This window comes from Lynx rufus, unplaced genomic scaffold, assembly GCF_022079265.1.
Source record: "Lynx rufus isolate CCGP_SWC_20201006 ecotype Redwood Valley unplaced genomic scaffold, mLynRuf1.p SCAF_14, whole genome shotgun sequence".
In the NCBI taxonomy this organism is placed as follows: domain Eukaryota; kingdom Metazoa; phylum Chordata; class Mammalia; order Carnivora; family Felidae; genus Lynx; species Lynx rufus.
Genome location: NW_025814828.1, coordinates 38,984,187 through 39,003,065, shown reverse-complemented (window position 1 = coordinate 39,003,065; position 18,879 = coordinate 38,984,187). Strand labels below are relative to the sequence as shown.

The 18,879-nt window shown below is 42.7% G+C and overlaps 1 protein-coding gene and 1 non-coding gene across 2 annotated transcripts; one reads left to right on the top strand and one right to left on the bottom strand.

Annotated features, from left to right (window-relative positions):
* The first annotated feature begins 5,147 nt into the window (after nucleotides 1-5,147).
* On the top strand, nucleotides 5,148-18,254 carry FUNDC1 (FUN14 domain containing 1). The gene is made up of 5 exons (XM_047076104.1): nucleotides 5,148-5,294; nucleotides 6,046-6,202; nucleotides 9,963-10,038; nucleotides 15,462-15,590; nucleotides 17,617-18,254. Exons 1-5 carry the CDS (start codon nucleotides 5,267-5,269, stop codon nucleotides 17,692-17,694), a joined length of 468 nt encoding a protein of 155 aa, XP_046932060.1. The 5' UTR covers nucleotides 5,148-5,266; the 3' UTR covers nucleotides 17,695-18,254.
* Nucleotides 9,697-9,769, bottom strand: TRNAR-CCU (transfer RNA arginine (anticodon CCU)). Its single transcript has one exon. It is a non-coding gene; the product is annotated as a tRNA-Arg (tRNA).
* Nucleotides 18,255-18,879: the final 625 nt, after the last annotated feature.

Here is an 18,879-nt window from a genome sequence, read left to right as displayed (position 1 = left end):
GAGGAACCTGAAGCTCAGGAAGGCTGAAAACGTTTGCCAAAGATGAAGTTAGGAAGGACAGAGCGGACATCTGACCCTGGATCTTGCTCACCTCAAAGTTCATTCAAAATGTATAATCAAGGGGCGCCTGGGTGGCTCAGTCGGTTAAGCTTCCGACTTCAGCTTAGGTCACAACCTCGCGGTCTGTGGGTTCAAGCCCCGCGGGGGGCTCTGGGCTGATGGCTCAGAGCCTGGAGCCTGCTTCCGATTCTGCGTCTCCCTCTCTCTCTGCCCCTCCCCCGTTCATGCTCTGTCTCTCTCTGTCCCAAAAATAAATAAAAAACGTTAAAAAAAAATTTTTTAAATGTATAATCAAAAATTTGCTTCAAATTCAACCCAGGGATCATAAGGATGGGAGGGAGGTCTTTGGGGGATGTGGAGAAAAAAACTGCGTGTAAGTTACTTTTTAGATGTATCTTAAAGTACGTCTGTCTGTTGCCTGGTAGAAAAGGGAGCCATCGCTTTCAGAGACAGAAAGCACATGGATCCAGCCCGGAAGGTTGGAAAAAGCAATGTGTATTCAGAAAACAAGTTCAGTGGATGTGGAAGAGGAAGAAACTTGGAGCAAGTAGCAGCCGGAGGCCAGAGAGGTAACTTGGGTCCAAAATGTGAAGAGTCCAGTTTGCCAAAGGTCAGCAAACTATGGTGTCAGGACAGATTTGCCCCAAGTTCTGTTTTGGTAGAATCTATGAGCTAAGAATGATGTTTACATTAAAAAAAAAAATTTTTTTTTTAATGTTTATCCATTTTTGAGAGGGAGAGAGACACAGAGGTTAAGCAGGGGAGGAGCAGAGAGAGAGGGAGACACAGAATCCGAAGGAGGCTCCAGGCTCTGAGCCCGACACGGGGCTCGAACCCACGAACCGTGAGAAGTCAAACCTGAGCCGAAGTCAGACACTTAACTGACTGAGCCAATCCAGGTGCCCTAAGTTTTACATTTTAATTTTACTTTACCTTTTTTTTAAAGTAAGCTCTAGGTCCAACATGGGGCTCAAACTCACGACCCTGAGATCAAGAGTCACATTCTGTAAGGAATGAGCCAGTCAGGTGCCGGATTTTTAGATTTTTATTTTTTATTTTATTTTATTTTATTTTATTTTATTTTATTTTATTTTATTTTATTTTATTTTATTTTATTTTTCAAGTTTACTTACTTATTTTGAGAGAAAGAATGAGCAGGAGAGGGGCAAAGAGACAGGAAGAGAGAGAATCCCAAGCAGCCTCCATGCTGGCAGTGCAGAGCCAGACACGGGGCTCGAACTCATAAACTGTGAGATCATAACCTGAGCCCAAATCAAGAGTCGGATGCGTAACTGACTGAGTCACCCTAGCACCCTGAGTTTTACATTTTTAAAGGATTGTTTACAAAGTAACACGAGTATATGTAACAAAGATGACACATGACTTAGCAAAGCCTAAAATATTCACTATCTGGCCATCTGCAGAAAAAGTTTGCCCACACCCGCAGTATGCCTTGAGAAGTTTAGACTTTATCTTGTTATGGGCAATTGTTGCTCAGGTCATGATCTCACGGTCCGTGGGTTCGAGCCCCGCGTGGGGCTCTGGGCTGACAGCTCAGAGCCTGGAGCCTGCTTTGGATTCTGTGTCTCCCTGTCTCTCTCTGCCCCTCCGCTGCTCATGCTCTGTCTCTCTCAAAAGTAAATATTAAGAAAATGTAATTAAAGGAATGCAGCTATCGAGTAGCGAGTGACCATTGCAGCCAATGGGGGAGATTAGATTGCCCAGGGAATGCTAACTATTTTTCTGTTGGTTGTTTCGTCTGCTTTTTGTTTTTCTCAACTCTGACTACATTGTTTTTAATAAATGAAGTTTCCAAAGGCAATGAAGAAATGCGGAGATCAAGAAGGAATGGTTTCATCATGGCTTCATTATGGATTAAATAGAAAATGTTCTCAGGGCGCCTGGCTAGCTCGGTTCGTTAAGCGTCTGACTCTTGATTTCAGCTCCGGTCATGATCTCACGATTCATGGGTTTGAGCACCACATGGGGAGCTTGCTTGGGATTCTCTGTCTCCCCCTCTCTATGCCCCTTGCCTGCTCGCTCTCTCTCTCTCAAAATAAGTAAGTACATCTTTTCAAAAAAGAAAATGTTCTCAATTTCAAATAAATTGCTAATGCACTTTTGGAACACACTCCATTGAAAGGCTGGGAACTACCCGAACTATGTTTTGGTATAGTTGTAGATAGGATATCAGTGTCCACGATGAAAATGTTTATTAGGGCAGACTAAAAAAAAATAATAATAATACACTCTTTAAAACGGGAATAAAAAAGGAAAAAACCACCCCTTGAGCCCATCAAGAGGATCATAGTGCCTTTAAAAAGTCTGTGTATACAACTCACACATTAAACCATTTGTCATTGACCAACAAAATGACAGCTTTTTCGCTAGGGGCAAGAAAAAAACTCACACTAGAAAAATATCTTCTACAAGCAAGAAGGAAGGGAAACACATTAAAAAGTTCCTTCTCAGCCCTCAAGGCCTTTGGAGAAATGATAGCCTTTTAATTTACCTGCAGATATATTTTAGATATTTTGGATACAAAGGTCGACTCTTTGGCATCTTTTTTTAAAGTTTATTTATTTATTTGGGGGCGGGGGAGGGGCAGGGAGAGAGGGAGATGGAAATTCCAAACTTGATGCGAGGCTTGAACCCACTAACTGTGAGATCAGGACCTGAGCCGAAGTCAAGAGTCAGACGTTCAACCCACTGAACCACCCAGGCACCCCTACTGTTTGGCATTTTAAGGGCAGTGTTTTGTTTCCGTTTTCTCCTTAATTTCTCCATAACCATTTGATTCTATTTTTTTTTTTAATGTTTATTTAGTTTTGAGAGACGGAGAGAGAGCAGAGGAGAGTCAGAGACACAGAATCTGAAGCAGGCTCCAAGCTGTCAGTGCAGAATCAGACGCAAGGCTTGAACTCACAAACCGTGAGATCATGACCTGAGTGAAAGTCAGACCCTTGACCGACTGAGCCGCACAGGCGCCCCAGAAACATCTGATTCTAAATACCACAGTGCCTTAACAGGAAAATGGCTTCTTTCTGTAGTTGGCAGATGTTGCTAGAACTATGTGAAAGTGTCCCTTGGACATCACTGGCCCAGTCAACCTTCCATTTTGCTCTTCCAATTTTTAATTTTCCTTTCTCTTCTCTCCATTCTCTTCTTCCAGGGGCCTCTCATTTGCTATATCTCCATTTGTTAGCACCTCATTAGGAGAGATTGGGCTACAGAAAGGGAGTAAGGGAGGGAAGGAGGTATGAACTCAGATATGTTAACTTTTGGAAAAATATTTCAGAGAGGACCTCTGAAGAAAGAAAGCCTTAAAGCTGTTTTGTTTCGGAAAAGTGGAATCTTCCACAAAGTAACTGTCTTTGAAGGCTAACGTCTTCAGCCAGTCTTACAATTGAATTTGGGGGGCCACAGGCTGAGGAACTTTAGAGAACCAACCTTTGCATTTAAAGCACCAGGATTTGGGGGCACCTGGGTGGCTCATTCGGTTAGGCATCTTCATTTTAAGATCTTATGGTTTGTGAGTTCGAGCCCCTGTCAGTGCGGAGCCTGCTTGGGATTCTCTCTCTGCCCTTCCTGCCCTCCTCTCTCTCTCTCTTTCTCAAAATAAATAAATAAACTTTAAAAAAAAAAGGGGGGGGGCTCATTTTCCTTTAAAGAAAAAATAAAGCACCAGGGTTTGAAAAGCTAAGTGCAATTATGCAAGTCAATATTTTAAGTAATGCAACCGTATGGGAGGGAGAAATTTCCTTCTTTCCCCCTAGGCTGCTTCCAGCTGGTTTAAGAATTAAATTCCTATGAGACAGGTGAACAGGAGGGGAAAAAAAACCCAAACAAACAGTTTTATTACGTGTGCACAGAGGTCCAATAATGAAATTGAGACCCTCAAGAAATGACCAAGGTAGGCAGTTTTGATACATTTTAGACAAAGACAATAATTTCATGAGGAATTGACAGGATAAGGAAAATAGATGTTTGGGAGCTTTAGTTAGTAACGAATTCTAAGCAGAATTCAGGCTGAGCTAGTAGGTTAGGGGGGAAAAAATAATGTTTGTTTCTACAGCTTTCTCGGTTTTAAAGTTCCTATCTCTGGTGATAAGGATGTCTTTTTAGTTCTCAGTACAGGGAAGGTAGTTTTCACATGGGAGATTTGTTTCCTGTTTTCAGGGGGACAGTGGAGGGTCTGAGCAGCCTTTCATCGTTGTTATCCGGGGAGCTTCAATTCAAAATAGTCAATATGCCATTGCAGTATATTTGGGGGCAGCCGGCCCCGGGCTCCTACACGACCTATACCAGAATTCCTTGCTTTCCCATTAAAGCAAATAAGAGGAGGGCTTTTTTTTTTTTTTTTTTAATTGTACAGCAGGTGCAATGCAAATTCAAAACAAGTTTAGGGACTGGTTTATGTGAACCTGAGTTAGCTGCTTGGTAATCAACACGGTTTTTCATTCTACTGAATCCAGTGGGGCTCCTGGGGGAAGAGCTTGACCTCGTTCCTCTCTCAGATTTAAGTAATAAAAATGATGCTATAAAACTATGTCCTCTTGAATATCGTGTCGGGTCAATCCCTAGGCCCTTCCTCTACTTCCCTTGGGTTCCTGGCAGGAAACATGTGGACAGGGAGCGGATAAACAGGTTCCAGTTCCCAGCAGCAGCACGTTAGAAAAATTTTCCATCTGTTGATGTGCCCTTGCCTCCTCACAAAAGTGGGGTTTGAAACAGGGTTTCTCTTATCTCCTTTTAAAAACCTTTTTTTTTTTTTCTCAGGCGCTCGCATTCTCGTGCAGTGTTGAGAACGCCAGGCTGGACGGCGCTTTACGCCGTCCGGCGAGGCCGCCTCTCCTCCAGCCCTGGGGCTCTTTAAAACAAGATCACGGAATTCAGTTACTGAAATTCTAGGAGGGGTGGGGGTGGGGTGGGAAGCCAGGGTTGCGACGGGCAACGCACTACAACTCCCACAAGCCCTCGCGCGGCGGCTAGCCTCCCTCCCTCAACCCACCCACCGCTGAGCCTTGCGCTTGCGTGGAAGACCCAGCACTGAGAAGAGGGGCGGGGACCGGACAACGCGCCCGGAGGGGGAGGAGGAAAAAAGGGACCATAGACTTTCACCTGGGCCTAGAACGTCTCTTAAAGTAGTGGGGAGAGGCAGGCGGGCGGGTGGGGACCACCTTCAGAGCTGGCCGCCGGCGGTATCATGGCGACCCGGAACCCCCCTCCCCAAGGTGAGCGGCCGGGGCCCGGAGTAGTAGCTTAAGACGCGGCTCACAGCTCTCGACCTTGCTCCCGGGGGCGCCTCTTCTTGCCCCTGCCCCAGGGCTCCTGGGGCTCTGGTTTTTGGAGGCACCCCTGTTGAACTAGACTCCCTCCCCTCACAGCGGAGAGCGACCCCTGTCCCTAACACAGCCCCGCCTCCTGCCCTACCTTCACCTCTGGTCCTTCATGTCCATCTTCAAACGTGCTGCTTTGGCCTTGACTGAAGTGATTTCATCCTGCCGGGCCCCTAACCGGTTCGGCCGGCCAGGGGAGGACCCCACCCCCACCCCACCCCCCCACCCCCCCACCCCCCCACCCCCCCACCATTCCTCCCACTGATGAAACTGGATCTAGCTCTGGTCCTGACCCTACTGAGATTTGGGGGTGACCCTTCATGCTGTGAAACTCTGACTTGACCTTACTGCCATTGGTGGGGGCGGGAGGGGGGCGACCCCTCACTTCTGTGTAACTCCGACGTGGCTCCGGTTCGGGCCCCTAGGCCGGTCCCTGGGCCTTTGGAAAGGAGATGCCAGGCTCTTTGGAAAGGGATTGGATGTAACAAACTAATGTTTCCATCTGGGCATTTTTAGCTGCCGGCCAAACCTGGCAGTGAGTTATAACAGCTAAAAAAAAAAAAAAAAAAAAAAAAAAAAAAGCTACGGGACGTTTCTGACTTTTGGTCGCCTCTAAATCTCTTTCTTTCCATTTTGTATTTTGAAGAGTATGAAAGCGATGACGAGTCTTACGAAGTGTTGGATTTAACTGACTATGCAAGAAGACACCATTGGTGGAATCGAGTGTTTGGCCACAGTTCCGGACCTATGGTTGAAAAGTACTCAGTGGCCACCCAGATTGTAATGGGTGGGGTGACTGGCTGGTGAGAACAACATCTTTTTCATTAAGTTTCGTGGGCAGCCGCACTGCTGCCCTTTTGTAAACAGGCCAGTTACTGTGCACGTTCAGTGGCTTTGCACTGCTAATCCCGGAAGAGCACTGCCTTGAGGCTTTTCTCTGTGATGTGATGGGTGTGATGGACACACTCAGGAGCCTCAGTGTGTGGTTTTGGTGATCTGCTCCCCCATGCCCACCACTTGTGCCGCTGTTCCCTCCTGTCCCGCCCTTTGATCCTTTATGTACTTTCCCACCTCCTCAGATGTAGCAGATCGGATTCAGTGACAGTGGCTAAAAAGGAAGAAACATAGGAGGGTTAATTACATGTAAATAATTTTGACTTGTTCAAGGCTAACAACTGGAAAAACCTGTGAGGACTCCCGCAGTGGGACTGGTCTCCAGGACTGTCAGCCCTGTAGAGAGCCGTGGAAAATTCCCAGTGCAAATTATTGATTAAGATACCGATGGTTCTGTGGATGTTCACTGGGCTAATTTGGATTATTATAATACTTTGAAGAAGGGTTGGAATTGAACCTGGTCTTTGCTGGAATTACAGGACTGATTGCTTACTCAGTAATAATATTGTGGAATGCATTAAGGAGGAGCAGTTAATAAGCATTAACCTAACTACCCAGTGAATGTTCTAGACTTCATGCTTACATAATTGATACTATAGATCAAGTTTATTCGTCTTGGAATAAAAGATTAGCCAGATGACAAGGGTCAAACAAGTATGACCCTTTATTTTGAAAATGTTCACGACCATAGACAATTTTTGTAGTTGGCGGGGGATGCTTAGTTTGTGAGTAATCATTGTTTTCTTCGATTCTAAGTTAAATTTATCTTACATTAAAAATTTCCCTATTTAAACTCGATAAGTATTACATTTTTTTGATTTGTGATGTACATGTACCTTGGAACAATGGTTCACTCCTTTACGCCGTCTTGTAAATGCCGTTTCATGGTAGAAACCTGCGTGGTGAAGATTCCATGGTGCAGAGTTGCAGTATTTATTCATGTGTACTTATTAATGCTGCTAAGGAAAAGACCTGCAATTAGAGGAGAGATGCCTGGTCAGGGCCCTGGTTATTCAGTTGATTCTCCGCAGATGGTTTGGACCTCGACCCCTGATAATGGAGAGTCTGGTCCTCTGCTCAGCTAAGCTCACCGTGTGGTGCCCTTGGGTGATTGGTTCATGTGAGTATGGGCCTAAAGCCCCGTCTTAAAGGAGACTAAAAAATAATGGAGCGATAGAATTATCACATCATTGTGTGCTTTCTCCTCGTAGGCCAGACTCCGTGAGAAGCCCATAATTGGCAGAAGTTTGCTTGGATATCCTAGAGACAGAGCAGGGGGAGTTAGTAGCTTTATTTTAGCGGCTCATGCCATCTAGCAAAGGGTAGACGTGCTTCTGGGACACGGTCCCTGGGACGCAGTTGTGACTTGGCTGCTGCTTGCCTCCTCTGCTCCTTTATCAGAGCCTGTGTTGCTAACTCCCCTACTGAGGGACACGGTCTTCATAGTAATACATATGTCTGGATTATAGGCAGTGTTGGCCCAGGAGCTGTTTCGTAGGACTCTAATATTACACAGGTGGTTTGTTGCAATGACTTTGGATCCAGCATAGTACATTTTTGCGATTCTTCTTAAGGTGTAGAACTGCCGTACTATTGTGGCATGCATGAAGGAGGAATGGTTAATAAGCATTAATCTAAGCAGTTCACGATTCAGACCAGTTCAGGACGTGGCCTGGGAGGCTAAGGAGATTACATGCAGGTGTAGGCAGGTAGAGGTTTTGGATGATGAGAAGAAATACCAGGGTGGGTGTCTGCTAGGAGAGATGGGAGGTGTGAAAACTAGCCAGAGGGCCCACCCTTAGTGTGGTCTGGAAGCAAGGCAGTGATGTCCTTGAGAATGGAAAGAAGACAGTCAAATGATCTGGAGATAGAGTATATAGAAATGGCAATCAGCTGGCCCCCCGAAGGTGATGAAGAAGCCAGAGTCTGAGATGACCACGAGGGGGGAAACCTAGAGAACGGCGCTGTCGCTTACAGATGGGGGACCTTAGCAACAGTGGATTTGGTTGGAGAGAGGATTTTTGCCTTGGGACTTTCGAATATGTGGTTCTGTGTGCTAGAGAAGCCCCCGGAAATGTAAAATGCCCATTTATGACGGCATGTTAGTTTCCTAGAGCTATTGTATCAAAGTACCGCGACTAGGTGGCTTAGAAATCCAAGAAATGTATTCTTTCACAGGTCTGGAGGCTGGAAGTCTGAGAGGTGTGAGCTGAGTCGGTTCCTTCTTGGAGGCTCAGAGGGAAAAATCTTCTAGCTTCTCTCCTAGCTGTTGCTGGTTGCCAGCCGCCCCCGGCATTCCTGGGCTTGTAGACGTAGCACTCCGATCTCTGGCTGCACCATCACATGGCTGTGTTCCCTCTGCGTGTCTCTGTGACATGTCGGATCAAGTCATACTGGATTTTGGACCCACTGTATTGCAGCGTGGCCTCATCCTAACGAATTACATCCTCAGTGACCCTTAATCCAAAGAAGGTCACATTCTGAGATTCTGGGAAGGACGTGAATTCGGGCTTGGGGGGAGAGGGCACTCTTCAACCCAGTTCAGAAGGCTAGAGTTAGAAATCTGGGCTTCTTTTACAACAGTATGGATCTGGAATACTGAGGGAATATGAGCTCACCACAGGGGAGAATTAATCAGAAAAGAAGTATGGACTGACATTCTTACAGGATAGATGGGACAAAATAGGTTTAATCTAGAGATGGATAGACATCGGTATAGATGGAGGTAAAGAAGCCATGAGAGGGGCGCCTGGGTGGCTCAGTCAGCTAAGCGTCCGACTTCGGCTCAGGTCATGATGTCATGGTTTGTGAGTTCACGCCCCACATGGGGCTCTGTGCTGGCAGCTCAGAGCCTGGCGCCTGCTTTGGATTCTGTGTCTCCCTCTCTGCTCCTCCCCTTCTCGCACTCTGTCTCTCTTTCTCTCTCTCTCTAAAAAATAAGTAAGCATTTAAAAAAAAGTTAAGCAGCTATGAGAAATATGGGCTTAACTGTAGTCCTGAAGGTGGAACTTAAGTGGGACCTTAAAGGGTGGAGAAGCTTTAGATGAGCAGAGCTAGGCAGAAACCCCTAGAAGCAGGGAGATGAATAGCTTGAGCAATGGTGATGACCTGTTTGGAAACTAATGGTATTGGCGCAGAAGGGTTGGGTAGAGTGGGGGTTGGCCAAGTGTATGGAACGTCTTGACTGCATTATAACAAACAAGCAAACAAAATCACTTTTCTTACGGGGAATTTCAAATTCTACAAATATAGAAGGGAGAGCACAATGAGGCCCTTGGGCACTCAACATTGTTTCAGTAGCCGGTCTTTTTTCCTCTAAATTCCCCTCCTCTTCTCTCCATCCCTGATTTTGAAGCATATCACAATTTAGATCGTACACTTTTTTCTTTTTAAGTAAGCTCTAGGCCCAACGTGGGGCTCGAACTCACGACCCTGAGATCAGGGGTCGCGTGCTCTACCGACTGAGCCAGCCAGGCGTGCTAGATTGTGCGCTATTGACTTGCCTATATAACGAGGGAAACACTGAGGGGTTCTGAGCCGGTAAGGGATATGATCAAAAGAAATGGAAAGACATTAAGATTTTATTAGGAAAGCAATGAAAAAGAGAAGAGGGAGAGAGTTTAGTACCTCACTGGTTGTTCTCATCCTTTGTCATTTCTTTCATTCAAGGTGTGCGGGATTTTTGTTCCAGAAGGTCGGAAAGCTTGCAGCCACCGCTGTAGGCGGTGGCTTTCTTCTTCTTCAGGTATGTCTAAGCCTCAGTCTTTGCCTCTGCTTACATATGTAGCCCTCGGGGACTGCGAAAGTCAAGGTCAGCCATTTCATTCCTGTCCATTTTAATAGAGGGTGGAGGGGTTTTTCTTTTAGGTATCAGTTTATGGAAGAACTAAAATGAGTTTTGAAAGCTGACATCTGTCATGAAAAACACCAGTTTAAATACGTCTGCATTCCGTGACCATGGTTTGATCCCAGCTAAAGAGAGATCCCGGTTAAAAAGACAACTATCAAAGTTTGAGGTGCCTCATTTTTTTTTATGACGTACCCAGATTTCCCTTGAAGCAAAATAAACATTTCATCCATAATATAACCTCATCTTGACCGTTTTAAACGTGTGTTTAAAAATCAGACAGATAAAATTCAGAAGGTCTCTTTCTTTTCCCCATTTTCCAGCCATGCAATTTTCCTTCCCAGAGGAAATTGCTGTTAGCAATTTCTATCTTGTTTTTTAAAACTGGGAAACCGTAATAATCTAGAAAGTGGAAAATAGGGTTTAAAACACCATCCGTAATCCTATTTCTGAGGCAGGGGGATTTGAAATTGTAGTTTTTGTTCATGTTCCTCTAAGCATAAGGTTTAAAAATGCTTTGCAGTTAGAGGATGTTTATCAGGATATTGTCTGGCATTCATGTCTGTTTGGCATATATTTTTCCAAAAATACCATTCCCTGAAGATCAAATATAGTAAATCCCAAAACTGAAAATCTCTGGGAATGAATGTTAGCAATAATTTTAAAGATATAGAGGACCGTCGTACCAGATTTTTAAAATGATAGATGTTCACGGCAACCAACATCTGACTTCAGTACCAAAGCCATTGATCATGTAATAACCAGTGTCATTGCCTGAAGTGCAAAGGGACTGAATTCGTATGTGTTAAGCATAGATTTTGGGTTGTTTACTAAACAGCTATGTACGTGTGTGTGTGTATGTTATTTTTCTAAACAGCTTTAAAAAAATATATTTTCTTTCTATCAGTGGCATTATTAGGAGTAATTGCCTATTGTGGTAAGAGGTAAAAAGGAATATGGTTAATATCGAAACTTAGGCCTTTGGATGAATATGCCAGCCTTGGTACAGAAGACAATTGTACTTAAGCCGATTTTGACTTGTGTTTATATAGAATCAAGACACATTTAACTCGACAGCTATTTTGAAAACTCAGTTGTCTTTTCTGTGTAAGGGAGAAGGGTACCGAATCGAAGCAGAGTTTTCCTAAAATGTTCACAGAATAAAGAGAATTAATACATGTCAGTCCACTCTGTCAGTTTTCCAGAAGTCTGTTTCAGTCCCCTCAGTAGACTCCCTTCAGGTTCACATGTTGCCGTTGCTGCCTTCTACGGCTCTGTGCCTAATCTACATAGTCTTTGAAGTCACTAAGCGGAAGACTGTGGGACCTGTCTGCATCAAACCAGCTTTTCCCACAAATATGACTCACCTTGAAAGCTCAGTAGGAAGAAACTGAAAGAGGAAATCAGAGTAACACATGGCTTTTAGCCTAATTGCCCATTGTTCTTCAGGCCTGCTTCCATGTTTTCATTACCTTTACTTATATTTAGGGGGACCTGAGTGGCTCAGTCAGTTGAGTGTCCGACTTGGGCTCAGGTCATGATCTCATGGTTCGTGAGTTCGAGCCCCACGTCGGGCTGGCTGCTCTCAGCATGGAGCACACTTTAGATCCTCGGCACCCCACCCCACCCCTCCCTCGTGCACACACAAGCTCTCTCTCAAAAAGAAAGAAACCTTAAGAAAAAGAAATTTGTTGACTTAGAACTTAAAGCTTTTCTAGTAACTCAATGTTCAGTGTTCTCCAGTTATTTATCACAGTGCCATCTTTTTTTTTTTTATATATATATGAAATTTATTGACAAATTGGTTTCCATACAACACCCAGTGCTCATCCCAAAAGGTGCCCTCCTCAATACCCATCACCCACCCGCCCCTCCCTCCCACCCCCCGTCAACCCTCAGTTTGTTCTCAGTTTTTAAGAGTCTCTTATGCTTTGGCTCTCTCCCACTCTAACGTCCTTTTTTTTTTTTTTTTTCTCCTTCCCCTCCCCCATGGGTTCCTGTTAAGTTTCTCAGGATCCACATAAGAGTGAAACCATATGGTATCTGTCTTTCTCTGTATGGCTTATTTCACTTAGCATCACACTCTCCAGTTCCATCCACGTTGCTACAAAAGGCCAGATTTCATTTTTTCTCATTGCCACGTAGTATTCCGTTGTGTATATGAACCACAATTTCTTTATCCATTCATCAGTTGATGGACATTTAGGCTCTTTCCATAATTTGGCTATTGTTGAGAGTGCTGCTATGAACATTGGGGTACAAGTGCCCCTATGCATCAGTACTCCTGTATCCCTTGGGTAGATTCCTAGCAGTGCTATTGCTGGGTCATAGGGCACAGTGCCATCTTAAAATAGACAGTGGTATGCAGATCTTTTAAACTTAGTTTTTATTTTTTTGTAGTTGTTTGTGTGCCCCTAATTGAAAGGGTCAAATACATGTACAAGACTCGTTATAGGTTAGAGTAATTCCCTACCTCCCTCACTACCTACCCTCCCCATTTTTCCCTCCCTTGAGGCAACTCCTTGAACTCTTAGCCGATGCTCAAGGTACTTATTTCCTCTTTCCTAAACAAAGTTAATTGAATATTTCTTGATCTTTCAGTTTGAGGTATTGACTAGTGGCTTCCTGTTATGGAATATGAGAATTTATCATTTATTGAACTTTCCTTGCCCACCGTTCCCCTCCCCCCAGTCTCACACACTTGCCTGCTTTATGTTCCTCTGTGCCCCCCCTCCAACCCATGCATCATCTGAGTATTGTTATTTCATAATTGTGTTAGATCATTACCTGGAGGTCACTGAGCCTGAATCTGTAAATTTATGTGTTTAACCATGTTTGGGAAGGTTTTGACCATTCTTTTCTTTTCTTTTCTTTTCTTTTCTTTTCTTTTCTTTATTTTTTAAAATTTTTTCTTTTTTAATGTTTATTTATTTTTGAGACAGAGAGAGGCAGAGCATGAACGGGGGAGGGTCAGAGAGAGAGGGAGACACAGAATCGGAAGCAGGCTCCAGGCTCTGGGCCATCATCAGCCCAGAGCCCGACGCGGGGCTCGAACTCACGGACCGTGAGATCGTGACCTGAGCTGAAGTCGGACGCTTAACCGACTGAGCCACCCAGGCGCCCCTTTTCTTTATTTTTTAAATGTTTATTTACTTTTGAGTGGGGGAAGAGAGAGAGAGTAGAGCAGGGAGGGGCAGAGAGAGATAGGGAGAGATTATGACCATGATTATGTGCATATTAGGCTTTTTGATAATGTCCTAGGATTTGTTCATTTCCTTATTCGGTCTTTCAAATTGTGGAATTTCTAGTGATCTACCTTCACGTACACTGACTCTTTGTTTTGTCATCTACTTTTCCATCAAGCCTCGCCAATAAATTTAGTTCAGATATTGTATTTTCCAATTCTAGAATTTTCATTTGGCTCTTTTTAGATTTTCTGTATCTCTGGTGAGATTCCTTATCTTTTCATTGATTACAAGCACAGGTTCCTTTACCTCATTGAGCATCGTTCTGATAGCTGGTTTAAAGTCCTGATAATTCAAGTATCTGGTTCATCTTAAGGTTGGCATCTGTTAATTTTCTTTTGAGACTAGGCCATATTTTCTTATTTTATCCTACTTGAAGAAAGTTTGGAGTTTATCCTGGGTATTGGGAATGTTATGCTCTGGAAACTCTGGATTCTGTTTTATTCCTCTGAAGAGTATTGATATTTCGCTTTTGGCAGAAAGTTGACTTGGTTGGACTCAAATGGCAGACTGTTTCACCTGAGGTGGGTAGCAGCTCAAATCTCCATTCAGTCCTGTTAGCCTTGGCCAGATTGCACGGCTCTGCCTTATGAATGTGTGGTTCGGGACTTGGGTAGAGTGTACACGTCGAATTTGGGACTCCCCTTATCTAGCGCTCTCATTTCTGGCAGTTGTTATTATCGTAAACTCTGTCATCTGGTTCTTTGGGCCGGAAAGGTGGCATGTTTTCTGTTAAAGGTTTAGCCACCCTGCACGTGCAACCTGCCCTCAGGATAAAACCAGAAAAATGGGCAACTGACCTTACATTGTTGCTTTCCTGCAAGTTTCAACTCCCTTTGAGGTCTGCTTGCTTTTGCTAACTCTGGAGCGCTTGTATTTTAACCAGGGTTTATAGTTGCTATGTACGGGAGGGTCCCTAAGGCTCACCATCACCTCCTTGCCTGTGACCCAAATTGCTGTGTCAGGTGCTGCCAGGAAAAGCTCGCACTTGCCATTTGATTTGATCACCACTCTTTTGCTGAGGCTGGAGTTTGAAGTGATAATAGGTGAATCGATACAGGAAGAAATGCAGATAAAGAAATTCTTCTATGGAGTCATTCACAGTGAAAATGGAACTTAAGATTCCCATGCAATCTACTTATATACAATCACATACTTTTGTTATTTGAAATATTTTATTTATGGTTCAAAGTCAAGTGATGCCTTTCAAGATTACAAAGAAAGCATAAGCTTGATAGAAGTGATTTATAATGGTATACCTGGCTTAATTGTTTACTGCTCTTGTGATTCTTTATATTTTGATTTTATTATTTGAAGAGACTAATTTATGGTACTAGCTTACACACTATGTTATGGTTCAGATTATTTGTAGTGTCTCCGTAGTACCACATTTGGGGTTTTCTTATAGTTAATATGCATTTAGCTATGGTTTTATTAAAAGGAATTATGGCATGAAACCTGTATAGAGCATATTTCTTTTGTATTCCGCTTTCAAAAGCGATTACCAGAAAGTATTCTTAGAGTTAGTAAAGACCCTTTATCAAGCTACTTTAGATTTCTTTAGTGACCTAATAACTGATTGGCTTCTGATCCCATATAACTAAACATCTATTTAATTAAAAGGTACTGTTTTATTAGCTGTATAATTTAGATAGTTTCTGTGTCTTTTTAGCTAATTCTCAAATTCTAAAAGTTATGATAGAATTATAGTACAGTTATAATATAGTTTATTCCACAATAAAAAGATTGTGGAATCTTTTCCCATCATGTAGTATATGTTTCTTAACGTAGTGTTCATCACATCTAAATAATTAATTATGCTCAATATCTTTTTTCCCTTGTGGACCCAGAGCTCTTTGAGCGTGGGGACTTATTTATGTCTCTCTTCTTCTTGGCTATAGTTACAATGCTTGGCACAGGGTAGGCACTCAGTGTTTATTAAATGAGTAAATTGTGATATCTTACCTATAAGCCTCATAGATTTCTTGAAATCTAAATGTCCATATATTCCTGGGTAAGAGATTTGTCAACAGCCTGGTTGGTTTACAATTAACCATTTTGATTATATTTTTGCAGATTGCCAGTCACAGTGGCTATGTGCAGATTGACTGGAAGAGAGTTGAAAAAGATGTAAACAAAGCGAAAAGACAGATTAAGAAACGAGCAAATAAGGCAGCACCTGAAATCAACAATATAATCGAAGAAGTAAGACGATGTACATTTTTGCCTCCTTTTTTTTTTTTTTCTTCATGGGTTTCGCTTAGCAGAAAATGCGACTGCTGATTGCCTTTTAAAAAGTTGGTGTTTTTGGTCATGTCTGGAGTGTTAAGTAAAACTGTTGGGATCAAGCCACCGTTTCAGTCAGTCATCATTAGGGCGCCTGGCTGGGTCAGTTGGAGGAGCACGTGACTCTTGATCGTCCGGGTCATGAGTTCCAGCCCCACGTTGGATGTAGAGGTGACTGGAAAAAAAAAAAAAATCAATCTGTTTTTGTTTTTGTTTTTGTAGTAGTTAACATAGTTTTTCCTGCCCATCTCCTACCTACTTTGATCTGCATATAAAAACTGATAACATGACTCTTCCAGAAGTTTTCCTCCGGTTTTACAAGTGTGTACATGTGTAGGCAAGGTGTGGTACCACTAAAACTACCTGGTTTTTTTTTTTTCATGAGGTGGGATGTTTTGAAAGTGTGTGTATTTTAGTAATAGTTTTATTAATGTTTTTATGTGTATTTTGTCGTCTTCTAGTCTGTTTAGAATTGAATTGAATACTCCTTGCCTTTGTTTTTGTTCTGGTCTCTTAATACCTCCAACTTTTTATCTTGAAAACTTTCAGAGCAGTTGAAGAGTTGAAGGACTTTTCAAATACCCCTTGTTGAAGGACACATACCCTTCACCTATTTACCAAATCGTTTTACGACATTTGCTTTAGCTCTCAGTGTGTATGTGTGATTTACACTTCTTTTTTTTTGCATAATCATTTACTACATGATTACTTTTCACTCAAATCTTCAGCATTTATCTTCTAAGAGATAGATGTTCTCTTCTACAATTACCCTATTTAACAGGATGAAGTAATATTTCCTAGTATGCAGTCCATGTTAAAATTTTTCCACAAAATCTCTTTTATACATTTTTCCGCCAGTCAAGAATTGCATATTGCATTTGGTTGTCGTGTCTCTGAAGTCTCCTTTGGTCTTCAACGGTCCCCTTATCTGTGGGGGTTCCCGGCCCCCCCCCCCCCGTCCTTCATGACACTGACATTTTTGAAGCATCTAGGCAGAATATCCCACGGTCTGGCTTTGTCTATTGCTCTTTCCTGGTTTTATTTGGGTTAAACATTTTATCAGGGTGATATTTTTTTGATCCTTGTACCTTTTTCCTTGCTGGCTAAGTGGACTGTTAATAAAAATCTTTGTGCCTGCTGTGGGCATTTATTAAATCTGTGCTAATAACTTGCATTCATTTATGTCTGCCCTATAGCTTCTCGTTCCCTGTGAGATTTTTGCTGCTGATATACCTATTTTCTCAGTAGCCAAGAAGCTTACTGTGTCTGGCCAGGACTCTGTGCTCCTTCAGATTGTAATGGACAGTCCTGGCATCTTGTGTGGTGGTTGGCACCCGCAGCAGTAGGTGTAGAAGCGTTTTTGCCAAATATTTATTGCATTGGGGAAAACAGCCATGAAAACGTTACTTGGCACGAAATTCAGTGGTTAAGAGTGGCTTTTTAAATTTTTAATTTGCGTCATGTTTTTTCTTTTTCTTACTGTGGCAAAAGATACGTAATATAAAATTGACCGTTTTAATATACCTATATATATATATATATATATATATATATATATATAGGCCACGAGTTCAAGTCCCGCTTTGGTTTCCACGCTCGGCACGGAGCCTACTTAAAGAAATATATATATACGTATATGTATTCTAGTAGCATTACGTACGTTCACACTACTGTGCAAACATTACCACAGTCCACGTGTAGAACTTTTTCATCGTCCCAAACAGAAACTCTAAGCATTAAGCAATAATTGCCACAATGAACCCCTCTCCCCAGCCCTTGGTAGCCTCTGTCCTACTTCCTGTCATGATGAATTTCAGTATTCACGTTAAGCGGAATCACGCAACGTTTTGCCTTTTCCGTCTGTTGCACTTAGCGCAGCGTTTTCAAGGTTCGTCCACGTCGTAGCACAATTAAGAGTCTTTTTTTGTTTAAACTTCTGTTTCAGGCAACAGAATTTATCAAACAGAACATTGTGATATCCAGCGGATTTGTGGGAGGCTTTTTGCTAGGCCTTGCATCCTAAGGAGACGAATGTTCTAGCACAGCGGAGTCACCTTTAAGAAGAGAACGGTGGCCACAAGGTGGTCTGTCAACACGAGACCCCATCAGATTGTCCAGGGCAGCAAGAAACAACTGGGTGCACACTGCCAGACTCAAGACTTAGTGTTTGGCCATTGATGTTTGGCATTCCAGCATCGGCTGTGAAAAAACAACCCCTATGGCATGTGTACGGTAGTATTCCTGAGCAAAACATGGCTTTCGTTTATTTTTTGAAAATTTGCGTTTGTTTTTAAATTAGCCTAGAAAATACCGGCCTTGGATGCAGACCGCTCGAGAAAAAACAACGTGTCGGATAGATGCCCCAGTGCAATGCCGTCCTCCTTTCGTTTAAGTAAGATGGTACTCATTTTGCTTTGTGGTGTAGTGCCAGTAATTAAAACTGTATCGTAGCCTCAACATCAAGCTTGGCTTTTTTCTTTTTAAAGATACGTTTGCAGTAAACGGAAAAAACTGTAAAGCCCTTTCGTGGAAGGCTGTAGAAGTGATAGAATTATTAAAGATATTAAACAGATTTAATACCAATTTTTAGGTGGTGGTTTTCTGCGATTCTTACTTTGCTTCTATAGTAGTTATAATAAACAGTTTCAAGGAAGGCCCTTCTAAGGAAATAGTCATGTCTGAAGCTCTTTCTCCTTTTTTTTTTTTTTTTGATGTCTGTAGTTCTAAAAATGTCTTGTATATAAGCTTTTTCAATTAATTTATTTATCCTGGCGGCCCAGGCAGAGCTAATTATTTTGAGGGAGCATGTAGTTGGGTCCCTGATTCATTTTATTAACCTTGAGTGAACCTCCTTTCTCATTTCTAAAAATCCTAATTATTATTTTGGCCCCTTCTTCCACCAAGAGGTACAAATCACTTTAAATTACTTATTTTAAATAAGTAAATTTACTATTTGAAGAACATTGATTCTCTGTGTCACTATGAAATCGGAACTGAAAGAGAATTTTCTCTCTGATCTAATCTGAGACGTAAGTGCTAAGACTTTCAGGTTTTGGTAGCATCGTGTTGAGCACTAGATGAGTTGACTTGTTTCTCTGAGCCCGATCACACTCCGTCAGAGGCTCCTTTGCCCAGAAAAGCTTTCTGTATTAATTCTTTTGTTCATAGAACCCTATGTTGGAATTGGAAAAACAGCAGAGCCGCCTGC

Coding starts and splice junctions, on each gene's coding strand:
- FUNDC1 (XM_047076104.1), top strand. CDS start 5,267: ATGGCGACCCGGAACCCCCCTCCCCAAG. Junction 5,295..6,045: donor CCGGAACCCCCCTCCCCAAG/GTGAGCGGCCGG, acceptor TGTATTTTGAAG/AGTATGAAAGCGATGACGAG. Junction 15,591..17,616: donor TCAACAATATAATCGAAGAA/GTAAGACGATGT, acceptor CTTCTGTTTCAG/GCAACAGAATTTATCAAACA.